Here is a 20705-nt window from a genome sequence, read left to right on the forward strand (position 1 = left end):
GTTCATAGTTAGCTTAAGATTAAGATTAAATTTCATTGGATATCTATAAACGAAATAGTCAGTTTTACAAAGTTAACGGTGTTATAACTTAATAGTTACATGATTCAAGTATTATGTAAACGCTTTACATAGGATGCCCCCACTTTCATGTCTCTACACAAACGTTTCAGGATCAGATCGGTTGTACTAACTACAAAGCGGGCCGCATCCATAATGACTCTAGAATAAGGTGCCCAACTTTATTTGTATAGTATTGACTATTTAGGCTATATACTCGAACTTAATCCATGTTTATATCTCTACATAAAGTTCAAGTTCACTATATATAATAGTCGCATGTCCTTAGTTTATTGGCTTTGAGATTATAGTATCAATAACGACTTTATTGAATAGAATATGATTACAAACTACGAGTTTTATGACATAAATTTCAACAGTTCTAAGTTCAGTAGTTTCTTTCTAGGCCATAGCATTGACCCTTTTTTCAACGCTTTGGGACGGAACTAAAAACCTGAGTCTAGGGCATCATTGTTCAACTTTTAGTGGCAAAACTTTAACATTACTCAGAATGAGACCACCAATAGTTTGATGTGAACTTTCGAGACCTTTGACATTCTTCTAAGTTGGGTAGTTTCTTTATATGACATAACATTGACCATTTTCTCAACGTTTTAGGACGAAAATAAACAACTGAATGTGCGCATCACCGTTCGACTTTTGTGAGTAAAAAAATTTAATATTACTCAAAATGAAACCACCCAGTAGTTAGATGTGAAATTTCGAGACCTTTGACATTTTTCTAAGTTGGGTAGTTTCTTTCTAAGCCATAGCATTGACCATTTTCTCAACATTTCGGGACGAACCAAAAAAACTGAGTCTGGGCATCATCGTTCGGCTTTTGTGGACAAAAAAGTTTAATATTACAAAGAATGAGACCACCCAGTAGTTAGACGTGAACGTTTGAGACCTTTGACATTGTTCTAAGTTAGGTAGTTTCTTTCTAGGCCATATCATTGGTCCTTTTCTCAATGTTTCGGGACGGAACAAAAAAACTGAGTTTAGGGCATCACCGTTTGGCTTTAGTGGGCAAAAAACTTTAATATTACTTAGAATGAGACCACTTGGTAGTTAGATGTAAACTTTCGAGACCTTTGACATTGTTCTAAGTTGAGTAGTTTCTTTATAGTCCACAACATTGGCCATTTTCTACACGTTTCGAGACTAAACTAAAAAACTGAGTTTGGGGCATCCCCTTTCGGCTTTTGTTGACAAAAAATTGTAATATTACTCAGAATGAGACCACCTAGTAGTTAGATGTGAACTTTCGAGACCTTTGACATTGTTCTAAGTTGGGTAGTTTCTTTCTAGGCCATATCATTGACCATTTTCTCAACGTTTTGCACGGAACTAAAACACTGAGTCTAAGTCATCATTGTTCAACTTTTTTGGGCAAAAAACTTTAAAATTACTCATAATTAGACCACCCACTAGTTAGATTTGAACTTTCGAGACCTTTGACATTCTTCTAAGTTTGGTAGTTTCTTTCTAGGCCACATCATTGCCTATTTTCTCAACGTTTTGGGACGGATCTAAAAAACTAAGTCTAAAATATCATCGTTCGACATTTCTGGGTAAAAAACTTTAATATTACTCACAATGAGACCACCCACTAGTTAGATGTAAAATTTCGAGACCTTTGACATTCTTCTAAGTTGGGCAGTTTCTTTTGTAGGCCACTACATTTATTCTTTTTTCAACGTTTTGGGATGGAACAAAAAAACTGAGTCTGGGGCATCACCGTTTGGTTTTTGTGGGCAAAAAACTTTAATATTACTCAAAATGAGACCACCTAGTAGTTAGATGTGAACCTTCGAGACCTTTGACATTGTTCTAAGTTGAGTGGTTTCTTTCTAGGCCACAACATTAGCCATTTTTTTCAATATTTTGGGATGACACTAAAAAACTGAGCCTGGGACATCACCATTCGACTTGTGTGGGCAAAAAACTTTAATATTACTCAAAATGAGACGACCCAGTATTTAGATATGAAATTTCGAGACCTTTGACATTTTTCAAAGTTGGGTAGTTTCTTTCTATTCCATAGTATCAATCATTTTCTCCACCTTTTGGGGGATGAAACTAAAAAACTAAGTTTGCAACATCAGCGTTAGGCTTTTGTGGGCAAAAAACTTTAATATTGATTAAAATAAGACCACCCAGTTGTTAGATGTGAACTTTCGAGACCTTTGACATTGTTCTAAGTTGGGTAGTTTCTTATTGATTAAAATAAGACCACCCAGTCGTTAGATGTGGGTATGCTGGAAAATCGTTGATGGTCCATAATAAGACAGCCCGCAGTGTGAAATATTCTTTCTTATATGCATCGAAACAACGAACTCCATCCGTCCACAACGTTTGTAGATCATCAATTAAAGGTGCTAAGTACGTATTGATATTGTACCCCGGTTGCTTTGGACCTGATATTAACATTGTCAGCATCAAATGTTTTCTTCTCATACACAGCCATGGTGGAAGGTTGTATATTGTAGTGATGATGGGCCAACAACTGTACGTCGTTGACATATCTCCAAATGGGTTAATTCCATCAGTAGACAAACCCAAACGGAGATTTCTCGGTTCTGACCCAAAGGTTGGCCACATGTGGTCTATCAACCTCCATGATGGAGTGTCAGTCGGGTGTCTCAAAACACCATCAACTTGTCTATCTATCGCATGCCAACGCAAGTTCTTAGCATTTTCAGATCTCTTGAACATTCTTATAAATCTTGGAATTATTGGAAAGTACCACATCTGCTTAGCAGCCACACCGCTTTTTTCCTTCTTTGAGTTCTTAGCGATCTTCCACCTTGACAAACCACACTTAGGGCACTTGGTCAACTTTTCATATTCTTTTCTGTACAAGCAACAATCATTAGGGCATGCATCAATCTTTTGGTAACTCAGTCCTAGGGCACCAAGTGTTTTCTTCGCTTCGTACAAAGAACATGGAATTTCATTGTTATCAGGTAATAGATCACTTATTATGGACAGCAATTCAGAGAAGCTAGTATTCGTCCAACCATACCTAACCTTCAGGTTATACAATCTCACGAGGGCTGATAACTTTGTGAATTTCTTACATCCTGGGTATAAGGGTTTCTTCGCGTCATCAAACATAGTGTCGAAGGTATTTGATGCATTAAAAGATTGTTCTTGAACAGATTGTACCATATTAATTGTATTAAATAAATCGTCGTTTTCATCAGTTTCATCCACTGTAGTTTCCATCGTGTTGGCAACGTTATCTGAGTTCAATTCTTCACCATGCCAGAACCATACCTTGTAACTCTTATCAATTCCATTGGCATACAGATGATACCGAACTGTTGAGACATCCTTAAGTAAACGATTGTCGCAATTCAAACATGGACATCTAATTGAATTAAGACCTTTGGCATGACTCAACCCAAATTTAATGAACCTTTCGACTCCTAAATCATATTCTCTTGACATCCTATTTTGGGTCATCCATGACTTGTCCATTGTGTGGAATTCTAAGTTGGCCTCGAAATAAACCTGATTACAAAAGAGATTATAGGCAACAACTTTTAAAACTCAAACTTTCAAAACGGTAGATAATCCTCAAAGTACTTAATAATTTATTACGAACCATTTAGGAATTTTCTTGAAGGAAACTTATGGACTAGGTTCAACAACCCCCAATTATTCTAAAACATTTCAAGGACAATTTCCTTTACAGACATGATGAATGATGAAGGGAATTAGTTGACAAATAATTATAACAATAGTTTGTCCTTAGTTAGTTGATTAGAGTAGGTTTGTATAAGTACTTTGGCTTACATTGTACAAGTAATTAGACTAATAAGCTAACTCAGAAATTAAAATTGAAGAGAAGCTAACCGTTAGAAAACACAAATTGAGCATAAATCAAATTCACAAAATAAGATCATGTGCTTGCAAGAACAAATTAAGGTCATATAACAGAAAATCAAAGATTAATGACTGAAATTGGGATAAAATGAAACTCAAGAAACAATCCAATGGAGACAACGAAGAACTTCATAGAGAGAGAGAGAGAGAAAGAGATAAGGAAGAGAAGCTTACCGGCGGTTGGGAGGGGTGAGGACCGACGCCCACAATTTGAAGGTTTGGGTTGATTGGAGACGTTTGGAGAAGACGGGGGTGGTGGCGACGGGTTGGTGGTGGCGACGGGTTGGTGGAGAAGGTTTCGACGGACGGCCAGGAGGGGGGTGGTGGTGCCGACGGGACTTCAGACGGTCAGAAATGGGAGAACGCCGACGGGAGGAGAGGAAGAAATTGGGAGAAATTTCGGGGAGAGTTAGGGCACGCGAATGGGAGGAAGATTTTGGGGAAAATTTTGGGGAATTTGGGGAATTTGGGTTTTTTTAAAAAATATAAATATGTAATTTTAATTTTTTAAATATAAAATAATAAAATTTTTAACCCTAACATTCTATGACATTTAATAACTGTCGCGAAAAGTGTTTTCCGAAAAATTCCGTCTTTTCCCGCCAAAAATGCGAAATTTTATATTTTGTGACAGTTTTTTTTTCTTCCATTCATTTTTTGAGATATATAACTGTCATTGTAGGGTTGTTTTCTTCTAGTGAGATCACAAGATTGACCCTTTTCTCGACATTTTGGGACGAAACTAAAAATCTGAGTTTAGGGCGTCATCGCTCTTCTTTTGTGGGCAGAAAACTTTAATATTACTCCAAATGAGACCACCTAGTAGTTAGATGTGAACATTCGAGACCTTTGACATTGTTCTAAGTTGAGTAGTTTCTTTCTAGGCCATAGCATTCACCATTTTCAATTTTTTCCACGAAACTTAAAAACTATGTCTAGGACATCACCGTTCGACTTTTGTGGACAAAAATTTAATATTACTCAAAATTAGACCACCTAGTAGTTAGATGTGAACTTTCGAGACTTTTGACATTCTTCTAAGTTGGGTAGTTTCTTTCTAGGCCACAACATTGACAATTTTTTCAACGTTTTGGAATTGATCTAAAAAACTGAGTCTAGGGCATCACCTTTCGACTTTTCTGGACAAAAAACTATAATATTACCCACAATAAAACCACCCAATAGTTAGATGTGAACGTTTGAGACCTTTGACATTCTTCTAAGTTGGGTAGTTTCTTTCTAGGGCACAACATTGATCATTTTTTCAACTTTTTGGGACGAAACAAAGAAACTGAGTCTGGGCATTACCGTTTGGCTTTTGTGGGCAAAAAACTTTAATATTACTCAAAATGAAACCACCTAGTAATTAGATGTGAACCTTCGAGACCTTTGACATTGTTCTAAGTTCGGTGGTTTCTTTCTAGAGCACAACATTGGCCATTTTTTCAATATTTTGGGACGACCCAAAAAAACTGAGTCTGGGTATCACCATTCAGCTTTTATGGGCAAAAAACTTTAATATTACCCAAAATGAGTTCACCCAGTATTTATATATAAACTTTCGAGACCTTTGACATTTGTCTAAGTTGGGTAGTTTCTTTTTATGCCATAGTATTAGCCCTTTTCTCTATCTTTTGGGGGACGAAACTGAAAAACTAAGTCTGTGACATCATCGTTAAGCTTTTGTGGGCAAAAAACTTTAATATTGCTCAAAATAAGACCACGCAGTAGTTAGATGTGAACTTTCGAGACATTTGACATTGTTCTCAGTTGAGTAGTTTCTTTCTAGGCGTTCAGAGGAAGGAAGGAAACTAAGTGTTTTTGTGAGTAATTTTCTAAAAGAAAGAAATTGTGTTTTGAAAACATTCTTTCCAAGTCTTCATGTTGTTATGAAATGCTTAACGTGTATTGTAATGTTGATGTGTATACTTTATTATTGAAAATGAAGTTTCTAAACTAATGTTTCATGTTTTATGATTGTATGCATGTAAATCATTAACTATTATTCCTATCAATGAGCTAGCTTTTATTCATATCAATGAGCTAGCTATTATTCCTATCGATGAGCTAGCTTTTATTCATATCAATGAGCTAGCTATTATTCCTATCGATGAGCTAGCTTTTATTCATATCAATGAGCTAGCTATTATTCCTATCGATGAGCTAGCTATTATGTGCATAGAATGAGTAAAAACAACCATAGGGTGGAAGGACCACATGACATTAAGAAGTTGGCCAATGGGTTGAAATGAGCGTATTAAGTTAGCAACTTGAGCAACGAAAAATGAACCGTTAAATTCTCCAAGGAATGCTAGTGTAATGAATATCAGTAGTCTATGTGTGAGAATGATTCCTATTCTTGGTGAAAAGAATAAGTGGAAGCTAATGTGTGATTTGTGATTTATGATTTAAAATGAGGCATTGAGAACCTGTTTTATGAAAATAAATTTGATGATTGAATTGTATTCCCTAAAAGATTTTCCAAAATACCACTCACTAAGTATTTGACCTATGGTTTAAGTTTCTGACCTACTGTTTAAGTTTTCCTTTTTTAGGTACCAAGAGGTTGAGGCCAAGTTGATAAGGGTGAGGCGGGCAAGCTAGGTGTGGGAAGCCTAAAGTCTTTGTTTTCAATTATCATTGTAAAAGAAAGCGTGTATTGTATTGTATTTAAAACGCAAGTTGTTAAGTCAATAAAGAAGTTTGTTTGTTATCTTGTGTTGTGATCCTTGTCACTTAATAACTTAAGATTGTAAATTTAAGTTTATTGTATTCTGTTTACTTAGGCATTCAATGTGCTATCTCGTGAGGAGATACACGTTGACTGTCTAGGCGATCATGCCTCACATGGTTGCATGAAGTGACCTTGGAGCGGAGTGTGATAAGTCGGTATAAGAGCATAAGTTCTTAGGAATAAGGTCTAAATTATGTTCTTGATAGTTTGATGCCAAGTTGGTATCAGAGCAATGTGTTCTTTGGGAATGGAACAAGTGTAAGTTTGTAAGTAGTTAATTTTGGAAAAGTTGAGTTGAATTTTAAGTTGTTCTTGTAGGAAATTTTGAAAGACATTATGCTAAGAAAAGGAAGAGAAAGAGGACAAGCTGGCACATACTACAACTGAGACCACTATGGATTTAAGAGGTCATTCGGTTAATCAAGATACTAGGAGGGAGTTGGAAGAAAATTTGTTTCATAAAATGGCACAAAGATTGGTAGATGGACTAACAAGCAATTTGGAAAAGAAATTTAATATTGAAAGACTGAAGGCGTTAGGAGCAACGACTTTTAAAGGAACAACCAACGCAGCTGACGTGGAGAAGTGGTTGAGTTTGATGAAAAAATGTTTTGGGGTGATGGAGTGTCCAAAGAAAGAAGAGTTAGATTGGTAACATTTTTGTTGCAAGGAGAGGATCTGAGGATTGGTGGATTCTCCATGCAGCAAAATCTGGAGGTGTAGACTTTGTCTTATGGGAGGAGTTTAGAAGCGTGTTTCAGAATAAGTTTTATTCTTGTTCGTTTTGTGATGCGAAGAGGAAAGAGTTTATGAATTTAGTGCAAGACGATATGTGACTATCACGGAGTATGAGAAGAAATTTACTGAGTTAGTTAAGTATGTGATAACCTTTGTGTTGGATGAAACAGGTAAGTGTAAGCGTTTTGAGGAAGGTTTAAGAACATAAATTCAAGCTCTAGTGACGACTAGTGCGGATTGGTTTGTTTGTTTTTTTTTTTAAGCTGATTGTGGTATCCATGTGAGTTGAGAGCTGTTTGGCAGAAGAAGAGAAGAGTTTGAGAGAAAAGAAGTTAAATTGTATGTTTAGTGGAGAAGAAGAAATGAAAAGTGTTGAAGGATCCAGTAAGCAAGCTAAGGATCACATTGGACAAGCGATCAAAAACCAAGGTACATGGAGTGTGGTAAGAGACACTCAGGAGTTTGTAGGCAGAATAGAAACCATTGTTTTAAGTGTGGTAAAGTTGGACATTACCAAAACAAATCATTGTTTTAAGGTAGTCGAAGAACCAACATAGACGAGAGTGGCTTCTCACTATGTTCAGCAAGCTATGTGAGGAGGTCTAGTGTTAGACAAAGAAAAAAGGACCATGGAGATAGAATTTCTAGGATGAAATTCTTAAAGAAGGGAAGAATTGTGAGGTCCGAGTATAGAATAAAAGGGTTGTTTTTGGAAGAAGACGTTTTGGAGTTAGCGTTGAAGCTAGGCAATGTGATGAGAAAGGTACTCATCCAAGCTTTGTAAGGCAAGATGAAGTCAGACGAGGTACTCATACACTTTATTGTAAAAGAAAGTGTGTATTGTATTATATTTGGAACGCAAGTTGTTAAGTCAATAAAGAAGTTTGTTTGTTATCTTGTGCTGTGATCCTTGTCGTGTGTTATGATAAGTATAAAGATTCAAGTTGCATTAATTAGATTGATTGAGGTGTTGTATTCTGTTTACTAAGTGTTCAACGTGCTATCTCGTAAGGAAATATGCGTTGAGTGTCTAGGTGATCATGCCTCCACATGGTTGCATGAAGTGACCTTGGGGCAGGGCGTGACAAAGGTAAATCTAGTATTTCACATAACAAACAGGTGATGATACGTTTTATAAAATAGATTAAGTTATGATTTTTGGGTCATGGAACACATACTTCAGAATAAACTTTCTCAAGGAAAAAAAAAATCTCAATCTTTGAAAATTCTTCTCTCCCATTTTCTCCCATCTTGTGAGATCATTTTGGTTGAGTAGACAAAAGTATTGATGTTTGACCTTTTCTTCTAGTTTTTGTATTGCTTTTGCTCGATCAAATTCTCTTCACAAATATGATATTTTCTTCACAAATCTTATATTTTCTTAGATCCGACCAAAATCAACTCCTCCATAACAAAACTAATTTGATTTCATTTGACTTGAATTAGTTTATGCTATGCTAAATAGTTTTATTAGATAAGTTTAATGCTAAGTTTAAAAAACAAGTCTAAAAAGTGTTTTACAAAGAACTACAAGTTAAGTTTTTCCTAAGTTTTTTTAACATTTTAAAACATAACCAAAATATTAAAATTATTTACAGACCAAAATTTATCTGACTCTTTAGAGTTTATTTACGTTTTTTTTTTAATATTTTGTAAATATTTTCATTTTTTTTCTGACCATACTTTTTTTTTCCTAGAATAAGCATAAAAATTAAGATTTTGAAATTAAAAATATATTGAAGACAATTACAAAATCAGGTAGCATGACCCATAATTATTAAAAGAAAATGGATAATTTAGATTATTTTTTTCCAAAAATATATTTCTAAAACATTTTATCATATTTAACATTCACATAAATTTATTTACTTTGTTATACATGAAAAATTGAAACTTTCCCATATTCACGTAATATTTAACAACAAATAACCTTATTTGTAGATATACAATTTTTTTTTTAAAAAAAGAGGACAGAGAAAAAAGAGAAAAAAACCAAATTGAGAAGACGATGGGGAAGAAATTGGCAGGATTTCCACGCGCAATTCGAGATTAGGGTTTCTTTCTCTCTCCTCTTTGTGTGTTCTTCTTCCTCTTTTCTTCTGCAGTTCTTCCCTAATTGGGGCTTTCATCTCTGACTTTTAACTTCTCTTCCTTACTTTGAAATTTGTTTCCTTACCGCTTTGATCCACTTTCTCACGCTGCCTGCCTTCTATTTCTGAATTTGAATGAATCTTTAGAGCAGGTCGTTGAAGAAGGCATAGATGGACGAAGGAGAGGGTGGGTTCGGTGAGGGTGTGGATCAGATTGATCAGTTCCATCGGAACGAGGCCATTTCGGCCGTTGCTGATGATGGTTTCTTGGGCGAAGACGAGGATGAATACGAGGACCTGTATAACGATGTTAATGTTGGGGAGGGGTTCCTTCAGTCGTTGAGGAAGAGCGATGATTTGGGATTCAAGAGGGAGGAGGAACCCAAGATGGAGCCTCCTGCACCTGTACCACCCAGTTCCGCTGCTTCCATACCTGGTATTGGTGGAGGTGCGACTGAAGTTACTGGTTTAGGAGATGCCGGTGGGCGTACTGTTTCGGAGAGAGTAACAGAGGGTTACAATCAGATTCCAGATTTAAGAACGAATGAGATGGCTATCAGAGGTGGGGTGGGATCGGGGCCGCCTGTAGGCACAGGAGTTGGGATCAGAGTTGAATTAGGGCAAGGGAGCAAAGCCATCGAGTTGGAGGAGCGAAGTAGTAATAACGTAGCTGGGCATCAGGCTCCGCAACAGCAACAGCAACAGCCACAGCCACAGCCGCAGCCGCAGCCACAGCCACAGCCGCAGCACCATCACCAACCACCTCAGAGCGGAGTCTTAGGAAATCCTGGGAGTGTAGAAAATGAAGGTTTGCTAAGGCAAGGTGGTGGAGTTAATGTCAATGGGGTTGGTGGAAACGGGTTTGGTAATATCGGGAGTGCAGGGGGAGGTGGCGGTGGAACAATTTTGTTTGTTGGGGATTTACATTGGTGGACTACAGATGCGGAGCTTGAGGTGGAACTCTGCAAGTATGGTCCGTTGAAGGAGGTCAAGTTTTATGACGAGAAAGCCAGTGGAAAATCAAAAGGCTACTGCCAGGTTGAGTTTTATGATCCTTCTGCTGCCACAGCTTGCAAGGAGGGAATGAATGGCCATATTTTTAATGGACGTCCATGTGTAGTTGCATATGCATCACCGTTTAGTGTTAAGAAGATGGGAGAAGCCCAAGTTAGCAGGAACCAGCAGATAGCCCAAGCTACTAATCCTCAAGCAAGGAGAGCGCCTAACGAGGCTGTAGGTAAAATTGGTGGAAATAGTATTGCAACGGGTGGTAACTATCAAGGTGGTGATAACAATAGAGGTTCTGGGAGAGGTAATTGGGGAAGGAGTAATGCTCATGGAATGGGTGGTCGAGGACCAGCTGGCCAAATGAGGGGTAGGGGTGGTGGGATGGGTGGCAGAGGTATAATGGGAAATGGTGGAAATGGCTTTGGCCAAGGTATTGGTGCTACCCCTCCTTTATTGCATCCCCAGTCAATGATGGGTCAAGGTTTTGATCCATCTTTTGGTGCACCCATGGGAAGAATGGGTACATATGGTGGTTTTCCTGGAGCCCCGGCTCCCCCTTTCTCTGGAATTTTGTCATCCTTTCCTCCCGTCGGGGGTGTTGGCCTTCCTGGTGTAGCTCCTCATGTGAACCCAGCATTTTTTGGAAGAGGTATGCCTATGAATGGAATGGGGATGATGCCAACATCGGGCGTTGATGGGCCTAATATGGGAATGTGGTCTGATCCTAGTATGGGTGGATGGGGCAGTGAAGAGCAAGGAGGAGGGAGAGCAGGTGAGTCTAGTTATGGAGAAGAAGCTGGTTCTGACCAGCATTATGGTGAAGGCAGTCATGAAAGAGGGCCATGGGCAAATTCTGCGAAGGAGAAAGATAGAGGCTCTGAAAGGGACTGGTCACAGTCTTCTGATAGAAGGTATCGAGATGATAGAGATGTTGGTTATGATAGAGAGAGATCCAAAGAAAAAGATCCGGGACCTGACCATGACTGGCCAGATAGAAGGCCTCGTGAAGATAGAGATATAGGGCGTGAAAGGGATAAAGATAGGGATCGAGAGAGGGATAGAGAACGATCCCGAGATTATGAGCGTGGCCATCATGAACGTGATCGTGAACGTGAAAGGGATCGTGACCGTGATAGGTACAAGGACGACAGGGACAAATATTCAGATCATCATAGGTACAGAGACCGGGAACCAGAGCATGATGAGGATTGGGAAAGGGGACGGTCATCAAGGACTCATAGCAAGTCCCGATTATCGCAAGAAGAAGAAAATCGTTCTAGATCAAGGGATGCTGATTATGGGAAAAGGCGGAGGCTTACTTCTGAATAGCTGAATCATTTAGCATACATGCTTTAAACTATATAGAGTATGGCTTTCTATGTGCATTTGGGTTCTCTCTTCGATGTTATGGGCTCTTTGATTCATCATTACCTTTTTGCCTATGCTGTTTATCGTTTGAACTTCACGTATGTCTTCTACCTACAGGAGCATGGTCATTTTTGGTGCAAGAAAAGTAAGCTCATACAAGCCTTTCCCTTTTACCAATTTTTCAAAATTAAATTCTGGTAGATTTGCAGCCTTTGTTTGATACATTATTGACGTTCTAAGGTCTTTGAATATGGTCATGCTAATTGATGAAGTTGTTTAAAACTTATTCTATTGATGCTCTAATGAGATTTCTTCTTTAACATAAAATTGCAGCAATGTTTGATTTTTGGTTCTTAGAATTAATATCATTGTTGATTTTATCACCATAGTTTTACAATTTATTGTTGTTTGGTATTCTTTACAGACCTCATTTTTACCACTAGTTTTATGTTTCCTTTTCATAATTACAAAGGATAGCATCCATTGATTCCATGCTTGATTAAGATACTGAAGACATGGGCTCATTAACATTTACATTATCTATAATAAAAAAAATTAAGCAGAGACATGATTAGGAATTTGGAGACTTCTATTAGATATTTCTAATTATATTGTAATTTTTCATACATTTGGATTTTCACATCTAAATTTAAAAGCTACTCTGTGATATTTTGTTTTGAAATATTATGTGATAGATATGATGAAATATGCCATACTTTATGAGGTTGGAAATTAAAAGGTTAATATGGTTTTGTTCTGGAAAGTTTGTCATTATCCTTCTGTTTCTAATTTTATTGCTAAAGTCGTAAGTTCTAGATTAGACTGATTAATTTCTCAAATTCTTACAAGATCTAGAGGGACAATTGATTTGGTTTGGCTGAGTTTGATTGAAGAACTGTAGCTGAACAGCCAAAAATACAAAGTACGAAGTAAAATGGCTAATTGTAGTTTTGTTCTGGAAAGTTCGTCATTATCCCTTTGTTTCTAATTTTCTCTCTAAAGTTGTAAGTTCTAGATTAGACTGATTAGTTTCTATAATTCTAACCAGATCTTAAGGGATAATCAATTTGGTTTGGCTTAGTTTGATTGAAGAACTGAAGCTGAACGGTAAAAAATACAAAGTGCAAAGTAAAAGGCTTATTGAAATGCCCTTGTACTTATCAACCGATGGCTTAGTTGGTTTGATTCGAGATTTACCAGTTGGTTTGATCTATTTTGATGTTGGGCTTAGGCTGCTAGGTTGGGTGTAATACACGTAGATATAAACACTGGGCTTGGGCTGCGTATTTGAGCTTTCAAAAAATATCAACTTGTCTAAAACATTCACCTTTCCTGAACAATTTGTCTTTGACACCGCTGAAACAAAAAAAAATTGGCAAGGAAGATGTTGCCCCAAGCTTATCAAGTAATGATCCAACTGTTTTTGTATTTTCCTTTCTAGGGAGGGAGACATCCATCCTAATCATTCCAAAATACCAAGATAGTCATCTCCATGCTTGTCTCGTAAACTTCTTTTAACAGTAACTATTCAAGAACATGATGTGTAACAGTGTTAGAATGAGTAAGAGTACGGTCGTATCACCCTCTCCCTCTAGAGTCTAGTGAGTTTTTTTTCTACTCAGTGGGGAATTAAGATCCCTAGTAAAGCGTGGTTCTTTCTTTAGCAAACTTTATGTGGACACTTGAACACTTTGGATCAGCTCTCAGAAGGTGGTGGAAGATCTAGATCACATTCTTTGGAGATATGAATATGCTCATTCTGTTTGGAATTTTTTTCTTCTAGACGTTTGGTTTGATGCTTGCCCATCATAGGGGCACCAAATATGTGATTGGGGAGTTTTTCCTCAATTCGCCTTTATGTGAGAAGGGTCATTTATTTATGGTTGCACTGGCAGAGGTGTGTGCCATATACGAAATCTTGGGCTCAAATATGGAATATTTGGGGGAAAGGATCAATTCTGTGTAGATGGTTGGATATGGAGCCTAGTGATATTTGGTCTTTATTAGGTTTTATTTTTTTCTTTGGGCAAAGTTTTATCTACAAACAAAATTTTATATGATTGGTTCCTTTTTTTTGTGGGCTTGGTTTTTGTATGTCCTTGTGTTTCCATTTTTCTCCATGAAAGCGTTTTGTTTTAATGAAAAGAAAAAATCACCTGAAGCTACATTGTTCATGCTTCATAGGATTCCATGCTCCCTTACCGTTTGAATTTCCGTATTCTCACTGCCGTAACCTTGGTTGTACTATCGCCTAAATAAAGAATGAGTTGGTTAATTCTTTTGTTTGAGCTTACATGATTATTTTCATTCTCTGAAGCCCCATTCTTTCTCACTTTTATCTGATAGAGGGATGAAGTTCTATTTCATCTAAACAAAACATGTCAGAGTTAATTCTATTTTAGACATTGGATGTCAAATTTGTCTCATCTACTCAGTTGCCAATAAGTAATAACTATCTACATAGATTTTGGTAGCTTTATGTTGATATACTAATTATCAATAGGTGAGCACGACATTAACTTTGATTCTGATTCTGATTGGAAATACCTCTCGTTTTCTGTTGTTTTGTAGCCTAAAAGGACAGCAGATTCCGTTCGTGGAACAAAAGTTGGCTTAGGGACGACAGCAGAGGCCTCTAAATTCTCGTCTGCCTAGAGAGAACCCATGCATGACAATACCTTCTCGCTCTATAAATTTGATAAAGGAACTTCTTGGTTTAAACAGTTCTGACGTTTCTTTTGAATGATGTTTCTTCTTGACTTCTTGGCACTTGATGACATTGATATTCTTGGTTGTAATGGCTTTAAAATATTGATGGAGTCCTGGTCATGTCTGAATGTTATCGGACATGTAATAGCTTACTATGTTGTTAGAGTATCTTAGTGTGGCAGATGTTGTGTTGTGCGTTATTTTGTTTTATGGGTTGTTGTATCATATATTCACACCTTCCCTTTTTTTCTTTTGATACCACACCTTAGTCATTCTACTGTGAAGATGTAGAGCTAACCCATTCTTTTAGAGCTGTTTCTTTACCCTTTCAAAGGTTGTATGTATCTGTTACCAATTCACTAGATGTAGTTCTCTCTTGTATGTACATGTTCTCAGATGACTAGATGTAGTTTTTCAGAGGTTGTATATAACACTATTCTTGTATCAACCTGTTATCGTTCCCCTAGAGATGTGGTCATTTAAAGCTGTTTTTTCTTTAGCTTGTCTCTTTTTGGGACACTTGTCTGGTTGATTTGATAGTTTTTATTTCCTTTTGGGAGCATTTCAAATACAGCATAATAAATTTTAAATTCTATCCATTAGTCTATTAGGGTCTGGTCTATTGTTGGAAGAATTTGAAATTTTATTTGTTTTTGATAGTTTTGTTATTTACAATAATTAATTTATTTTATGGTTCCATTCTTCATGGAATTATGTGTTAGGTATGCCTTTTGAAAAATGTGTTTCTAGGTGAAACACTTCTCACGAAAGGAAGAAATTGGTTGATGAATACTTTGGTTTGGTGTTTTCTGAGTCTGTTCTAATAACTTTTTGTGGGAGAGGTATGCAACCTAAATCCTTTTGGTTGTCAGCGTGTATCAACCAGATACATACGTAAATTGAACTATTTTATTAATAGTTTGACCCAGCTCAAACTTTTATCCAACCGTATTTACTTTCGCAAACACTTCTTTTTTTTTTTTTGTTCTTTGCAATTTATTCATCTTCTTTTCTAGATGTCTTCATCGCTTCTTTCAGATTTTCATTTTTCTATTTTGAAGCGATTCATTCTTTTCTTTAATCTCTTATCTCATCTTCACCATTTTCAAATAAGATTATATGAAACTACTTCATCTTCCTCATATTCAAGAATGTCAAGATCGTTCGAAATAATGATATTGACGTGATCTAAACGATCATTTACCATGATCAACACAGTCACTGAAATTCTCATAATTTAAAACGAACTATACGATCATGTTGGTATGATCTAAACGATCGCTTACCTTAGTTAACACGATCGTTTAGTATGATCAACACGATCGTTTGATTTGAAGTTTTTAGCAATAACTTACATTGAATTATACAATCACTTACCATAATCAACACGATAGTTTGTTATGGTTAACACAATTGTTTACATGGTCAACACGATCATTTAAATTTGAAGTCTTTTTTTCAATTGTTAAAAAGAACTATACAATCATGAATTATTATCTAAATGATAGTAGATCATTCATTTAGACTACATTACACTATCATTTAGAAGAAAATTACTCGTACGCGTGTGTGTGCGGTTAATCGCTTGTTCATCGAGGCATTATTTATATTTTCTATTGTAGGTCTGTGACTTTTTTTGGTCTTCAGAATTTTTCTATACAATGTAAATATTTTATCGATTTGTTATATTTTTTTAAAAAACCCCCTATTTTAGACCAGGTATAATTTTTTTATCACACAAATAATTATATACATGAAATATCATTTTTTTAAAAATATAATTAAAAGTATATGTTGCCCAATTTATACAAAATTAACTAGATTTTAATTTTGGTTTAAAAAGCTATCCATTTTTTTTTGTCATTTTGAGCGGTACTTTAGTTCACAATGAATTGTTAAAAATGTATCGTAATGGATCCCTTCATATATTCCATTCGTAAAGCTCCCTTTTCTGGAGATACAAAATTGGTTCTAATACAAAACATATAAACTGATACTTGCATGATTAAAATATTGACCACCAAGATGACACATACCAAAATATTACAAACTTATTTCTTATTTTTCATTTTTTTACATCGTTTTTATAGACTTTTATCACAAAAAGATCATTATTATTTTTTTCTTTATCATAATATGCTGACTTCAAATTGAAACAAACTAGTATTTTAATCTAAATTATTGAAAAATTTAGCAATCTATAAAAAGGAAAAAATAATCAAAATTTAAGGAAACATTAAGTTTAAATAAACAATGGAAGAAAATTTAGAAAGGTAATCTAATAATAATGATAATTTTAAAAAGGACTTTTTTAAAAATATATATATATATAACAAACTCATAAAATAGAAAGAAATGCTCTAGTCAGTTATTTTTCATTTTATATTCACAATTATTTTTATTAATAAGGTTTAGCAAATTTTATATTCACAATTATTTTTATTAATAAGGTTTAGCAAATTTTATATTCACAATTATTTTTATTAATAAAATTTAGCAAATTTTATGGACTAAATTATCGTTTATTTAAAATAAAAGATATATAGGAAAATTGGTATGCTATATTAATTATTTAATATTTTTCTTTTTATTGAATTTATTTGATTACATTTATGAGTGATCTAACTAATTATAGTATATATAACATACAAGAAGGAATGTTGTATTTTGAATTTAATTAACAAATATATTTTCTGTCCATTTTTTCTTCTTCTAGTCAAATCTAGTATTCTTTTGTCATTCATCTCTTAACGTTTTTATGTGAGTTCATATTTTTTTATCTTCTATATTTTTTCCAATTATCATTCTACATAACTGCTTTTTTGGTATCAAACACACATTGTAATGTATCATGAATTTTAGTTTATGAACAGATGTCTTTTCAAGAGTTACACAATAGTCTTATATCCAAGTTAGACATTTTTGTTAATATGGATAATCTAGATATATATCTCTGCTTAGGTCCTATATAATGTCTGAAAAATTACTTGCCTATTACCAATGATATCAATGTCAAATGAGTTTACCACATAATAACATCAAATGTGGACCGACACATTGCTCTCATTATTGTTCACTTTGTTGTCTGCTTTGCTATTACTTTAGATTTTAGAGCTTCCAATTCATTGCCAATAGGCATCCATGCATATGGGGGCCGTTTCTCTTTTCTTTTTTAATGTTGATATGTCAAAGATTTTTCCATTTTTGAAGTAAAAATCCATGACATGTTTTCAATGAAGGCTTTGTTGAAAAAATACTTGCAAGCCATTACCATTAGAGAATTTTCAATATTGTACTATTAAATAAGACAAGCAAGTTTTGATTGTGGTGTGCATATTTGAAGAATGTTTATGGTCAGTATGTGCTTCATGCTGTTTCAATGATGACAAATGTTTTTGTTTGTTACTAGGTTTGATGGTGAACATACATGCTCTGTAGATGTTTCTTTAATATATCACATGCAAACTACTTTTTCAGCTATCAAGGACCCAATAAAGAAGAAAATAAGAATATATAACAACCCTCAGACCAAGCTGAGGCCACTACTTCAACACAAAGACACTCCATTCAAATATAAAAGTTCGTAAAATCTATTTAAAATAGACACCAAAGAAACTTTATTCTGGCCCTATTTCAAACAAAATAAACGTTCAAAAGTAGCGTTTATAAAGTCATTAAGAAACAAACATGTTCTGAACATGAAACTCATTTCAATCATCAAAACTTAACAAAAAAAGAAAAATAGTAAAAACGTTAAGTGGAAGCATTTTGAAAGAGTGTTCCCATATGATGATCACGAGTCCTTCTTGCCCCACGCCGATTTACCTCTCGTATTACCTTTACCTGAAAAGTTAAACATGGAAAGAGTGAATATAAAATATACCCAATAAGAGATCCACTACTAGTCTCGTTAGGGGTAAAAATGATTAATGTCTTGTTAAGAGGTACCTTGCACCATAACAGTCTTGTGATCCTGTAGGACATACGTCAATCAGTCTAGTGATTCTAAAGGATGCACACATTAGTCTTGTGATCCCGAAAGGATGCACTCATCAGTCTAGTGATCCGGTAAGACACTGTTCAAGGTACACAATCCTATAGATAAAGTTAATAATTTTCTCCAATTCAGTCCAAACAGTTCATGGCATTCACATCAAAGTAGAATTAAAATTATCGACAATACTCCTTTACACATAGCGAGTAAAAAATAAACACACTAGTGCATAACATAGTCTATTCAATAGTGCGAGTCATCAATTAACATATTCAAATCTACATAATAGTTAAATCATCTCAGTTAAGTGTAATCCATCAACACCTTCAAATCTACTTATAGCAGTCAAGTCCTTTCAGTAATACATTCCAACTTCAATATAGGTTTCATTAGTAGAAAATCCCTTACCTCGAGATTAACAAAATTCCTTGGTTGAACTAAGGTTGAGACGAACCAACCTAAATATAAACAGAAAATCAATAACTTTTGCAATTAAATCCATCAATTCATCCAAGTGTGACTTTCTCAAACTTACCCAAGCAATGGAGACTTAAAACCCACTCCAATCTCGACGTGAATTCCAATAACTCAAATGCTACTTCTCCAATAGCAAAATCAATAAGAAAATAATCTAAATTTTTATTCCAATTTAATCTAAATTTAGTTCCTTAAATAACCCATGTGAAAACCCATAAAAAACTCACCAAAGAGTTGGCTTGGCTCACGCGACTCGACTAACATAGACAGATCCATGAGATCTGGGACACAACACAAATGTAGTTGCGCAGCTTGGTGAGGAAGAAGGAAGACGCGTTTGTCCAACTGGGAAAGGAAACTCGCGCTCGTGGCTTAGATTTGAAGAAGACGCTCGAAAGGGAACTCAGAGTTGCAACTAATCGCTTGATTCAGATCTGGACGACGCAACATGGAGGCTTCATCTTTGGGTGACTGATAAGAAGCTTGCGGCGAAAGGAGGAACACCGACTTGACAGAGAGAACACTAGCGCGTAATATGAAAGAAGACAGGCTCAGACTCCTCAACGGCTTTCCGTGCGATGAACAGCGGCTGGACTTCAAATGACACAGAGAGACGTTGAGATGGGCGAATGACGAGAAGCAAAACTGAAGGATAGTGACGGAGAAGAAGTTGTAGGCGACAGTAGCTAGGACATTCAAATCGTGAAGTAGAATGAGAAAGGAGGGGGCACGTGAACCGAGTGAGGGAAAGGCAAAATTAATTATGATTGATAATAATAAGTATATATAATATCTTATTATTAATATTATTAAAATCTTACTAAAATATGACAATTTGGTTGAGAAAAATACCTCAAAATTTAGGGTGTTGCATTCTTCCCTCCTTAAGAAATTTTCGTCATCAAAAGTTCTAATCCTTGAACAACTATAGGTAACGAGCTCTCATATCATCTTCTCTCTTCCATGTAGCCTCTTCCACTCGATGATTTTGACACAAAACTTTTACTAAAGCAATTCATCTCTGATGAAGCATCTTTACCTCTCTAGTCAAAATTACAACTAGCTGCTTTACAGAGTTCACATTCTCATCAATTTTCAATGGTTTGTAGTCCACTACGTGAGACAGATTTGCCACGTAATTTCTCAACACCACAAGACCAATTTGCTCTAGAATAATCTCAAACGGTCCAACAAAATGAGGACTCAACTTCCCCTTTTTTTCAAATCGCAGAACACTTTTCATAGGTGCCACTTTCAAGAACATCATATCTCCCATATCAAATTCAAGATCTTTCCACCTCACATTAGCATAACTTTTATGTCTACTCTGTGTTATTTGCATACATGCTTTAATCTTCTGTATAGCTTCATTAGTAGACCCATCAATCTTTGCTCACTAACCTCAGCCGAACAAACAGGGGATCTGCACATTATCATACAGGGCCTTAAATAGTGTCATGCTAATAGTAGCCTAAAAGCTGCTATTATATGCAAAATAGAGTCCCAAATCACTAGAAACTGTAAAGCACAAGCTTGTAACATATCCTCCAAAATTTGGTTCAAACACTCAATTTTAGCATCAGTCTGTGGGTGAAAGGATGTACTGAATCTAACCTCGGGCCCATGACAATCTAAA

General features: G+C 35.6%; 2 protein-coding genes and 1 long non-coding RNA gene across 8 annotated transcripts; 1 reads left to right on the top strand and 2 right to left on the bottom strand.

Annotated features, from left to right (window-relative positions):
* Positions 1-2274: 2274 nt before the first annotated feature.
* Positions 2275-3543, bottom strand: LOC116405119. The gene has a single exon (XM_031888822.1). It carries the CDS (start codon positions 3541-3543, stop codon positions 2275-2277), a length of 1269 nt encoding a protein of 422 aa, XP_031744682.1.
* Positions 3544-9393: 5850 nt separating this feature from the next.
* LOC116401617 (cleavage and polyadenylation specificity factor subunit CG7185-like) lies at positions 9394-15046 on the top strand. Of its 2 annotated transcripts, XM_031888686.1 has the most exons (3): positions 9394-11887; positions 12007-12034; positions 14461-15046. In XM_031888686.1, exon 1 carries the CDS (start codon positions 9685-9687, stop codon positions 11848-11850), a length of 2166 nt encoding a protein of 721 aa, XP_031744546.1. In that variant the 5' UTR covers positions 9394-9684; the 3' UTR covers positions 11851-11887; positions 12007-12034; positions 14461-15046. The 2 variants fall into 2 exon arrangements, with proteins under 2 accessions (XP_031744546.1, XP_031744545.1); XM_031888685.1 differs by having other exon boundaries at positions 9396-12034.
* Positions 15047-18108: 3062 nt separating this feature from the next.
* LOC105436110 lies at positions 18109-19816 on the bottom strand. Of its 5 annotated transcripts, none has more exons than XR_004218042.1 (5): positions 19297-19816; positions 19128-19187; positions 19001-19050; positions 18547-18693; positions 18109-18441 (listed from the first exon to the last, which is right to left on the bottom strand). It is a non-coding gene; the product is annotated as an uncharacterized LOC105436110 (long non-coding RNA). The 5 variants fall into 5 exon arrangements; XR_004218043.1 differs by having other exon boundaries at positions 19128-19190; XR_004218044.1 differs by having other exon boundaries at positions 19128-19193.
* Positions 19817-20705: the final 889 nt, after the last annotated feature.

This window comes from Cucumis sativus, chromosome 7, assembly GCF_000004075.3.
Source record: "Cucumis sativus cultivar 9930 chromosome 7, Cucumber_9930_V3, whole genome shotgun sequence".
Taxonomy (NCBI): Eukaryota; Viridiplantae; Streptophyta; class Magnoliopsida; order Cucurbitales; family Cucurbitaceae; genus Cucumis; species Cucumis sativus.

Excerpts from the sequence above, each read along its gene's own strand:
- LOC116405119 (XM_031888822.1), bottom strand. The coding sequence starts at position 3,543 with ATGGACAAGTCATGGATGACCCAAAATAGGATGTCAAGAGAATATGAT.
- LOC116401617 (XM_031888686.1), top strand. The coding sequence starts at position 9,685 with ATGGACGAAGGAGAGGGTGGGTTCGGTGAGGGTGTGGATCAGATTGAT.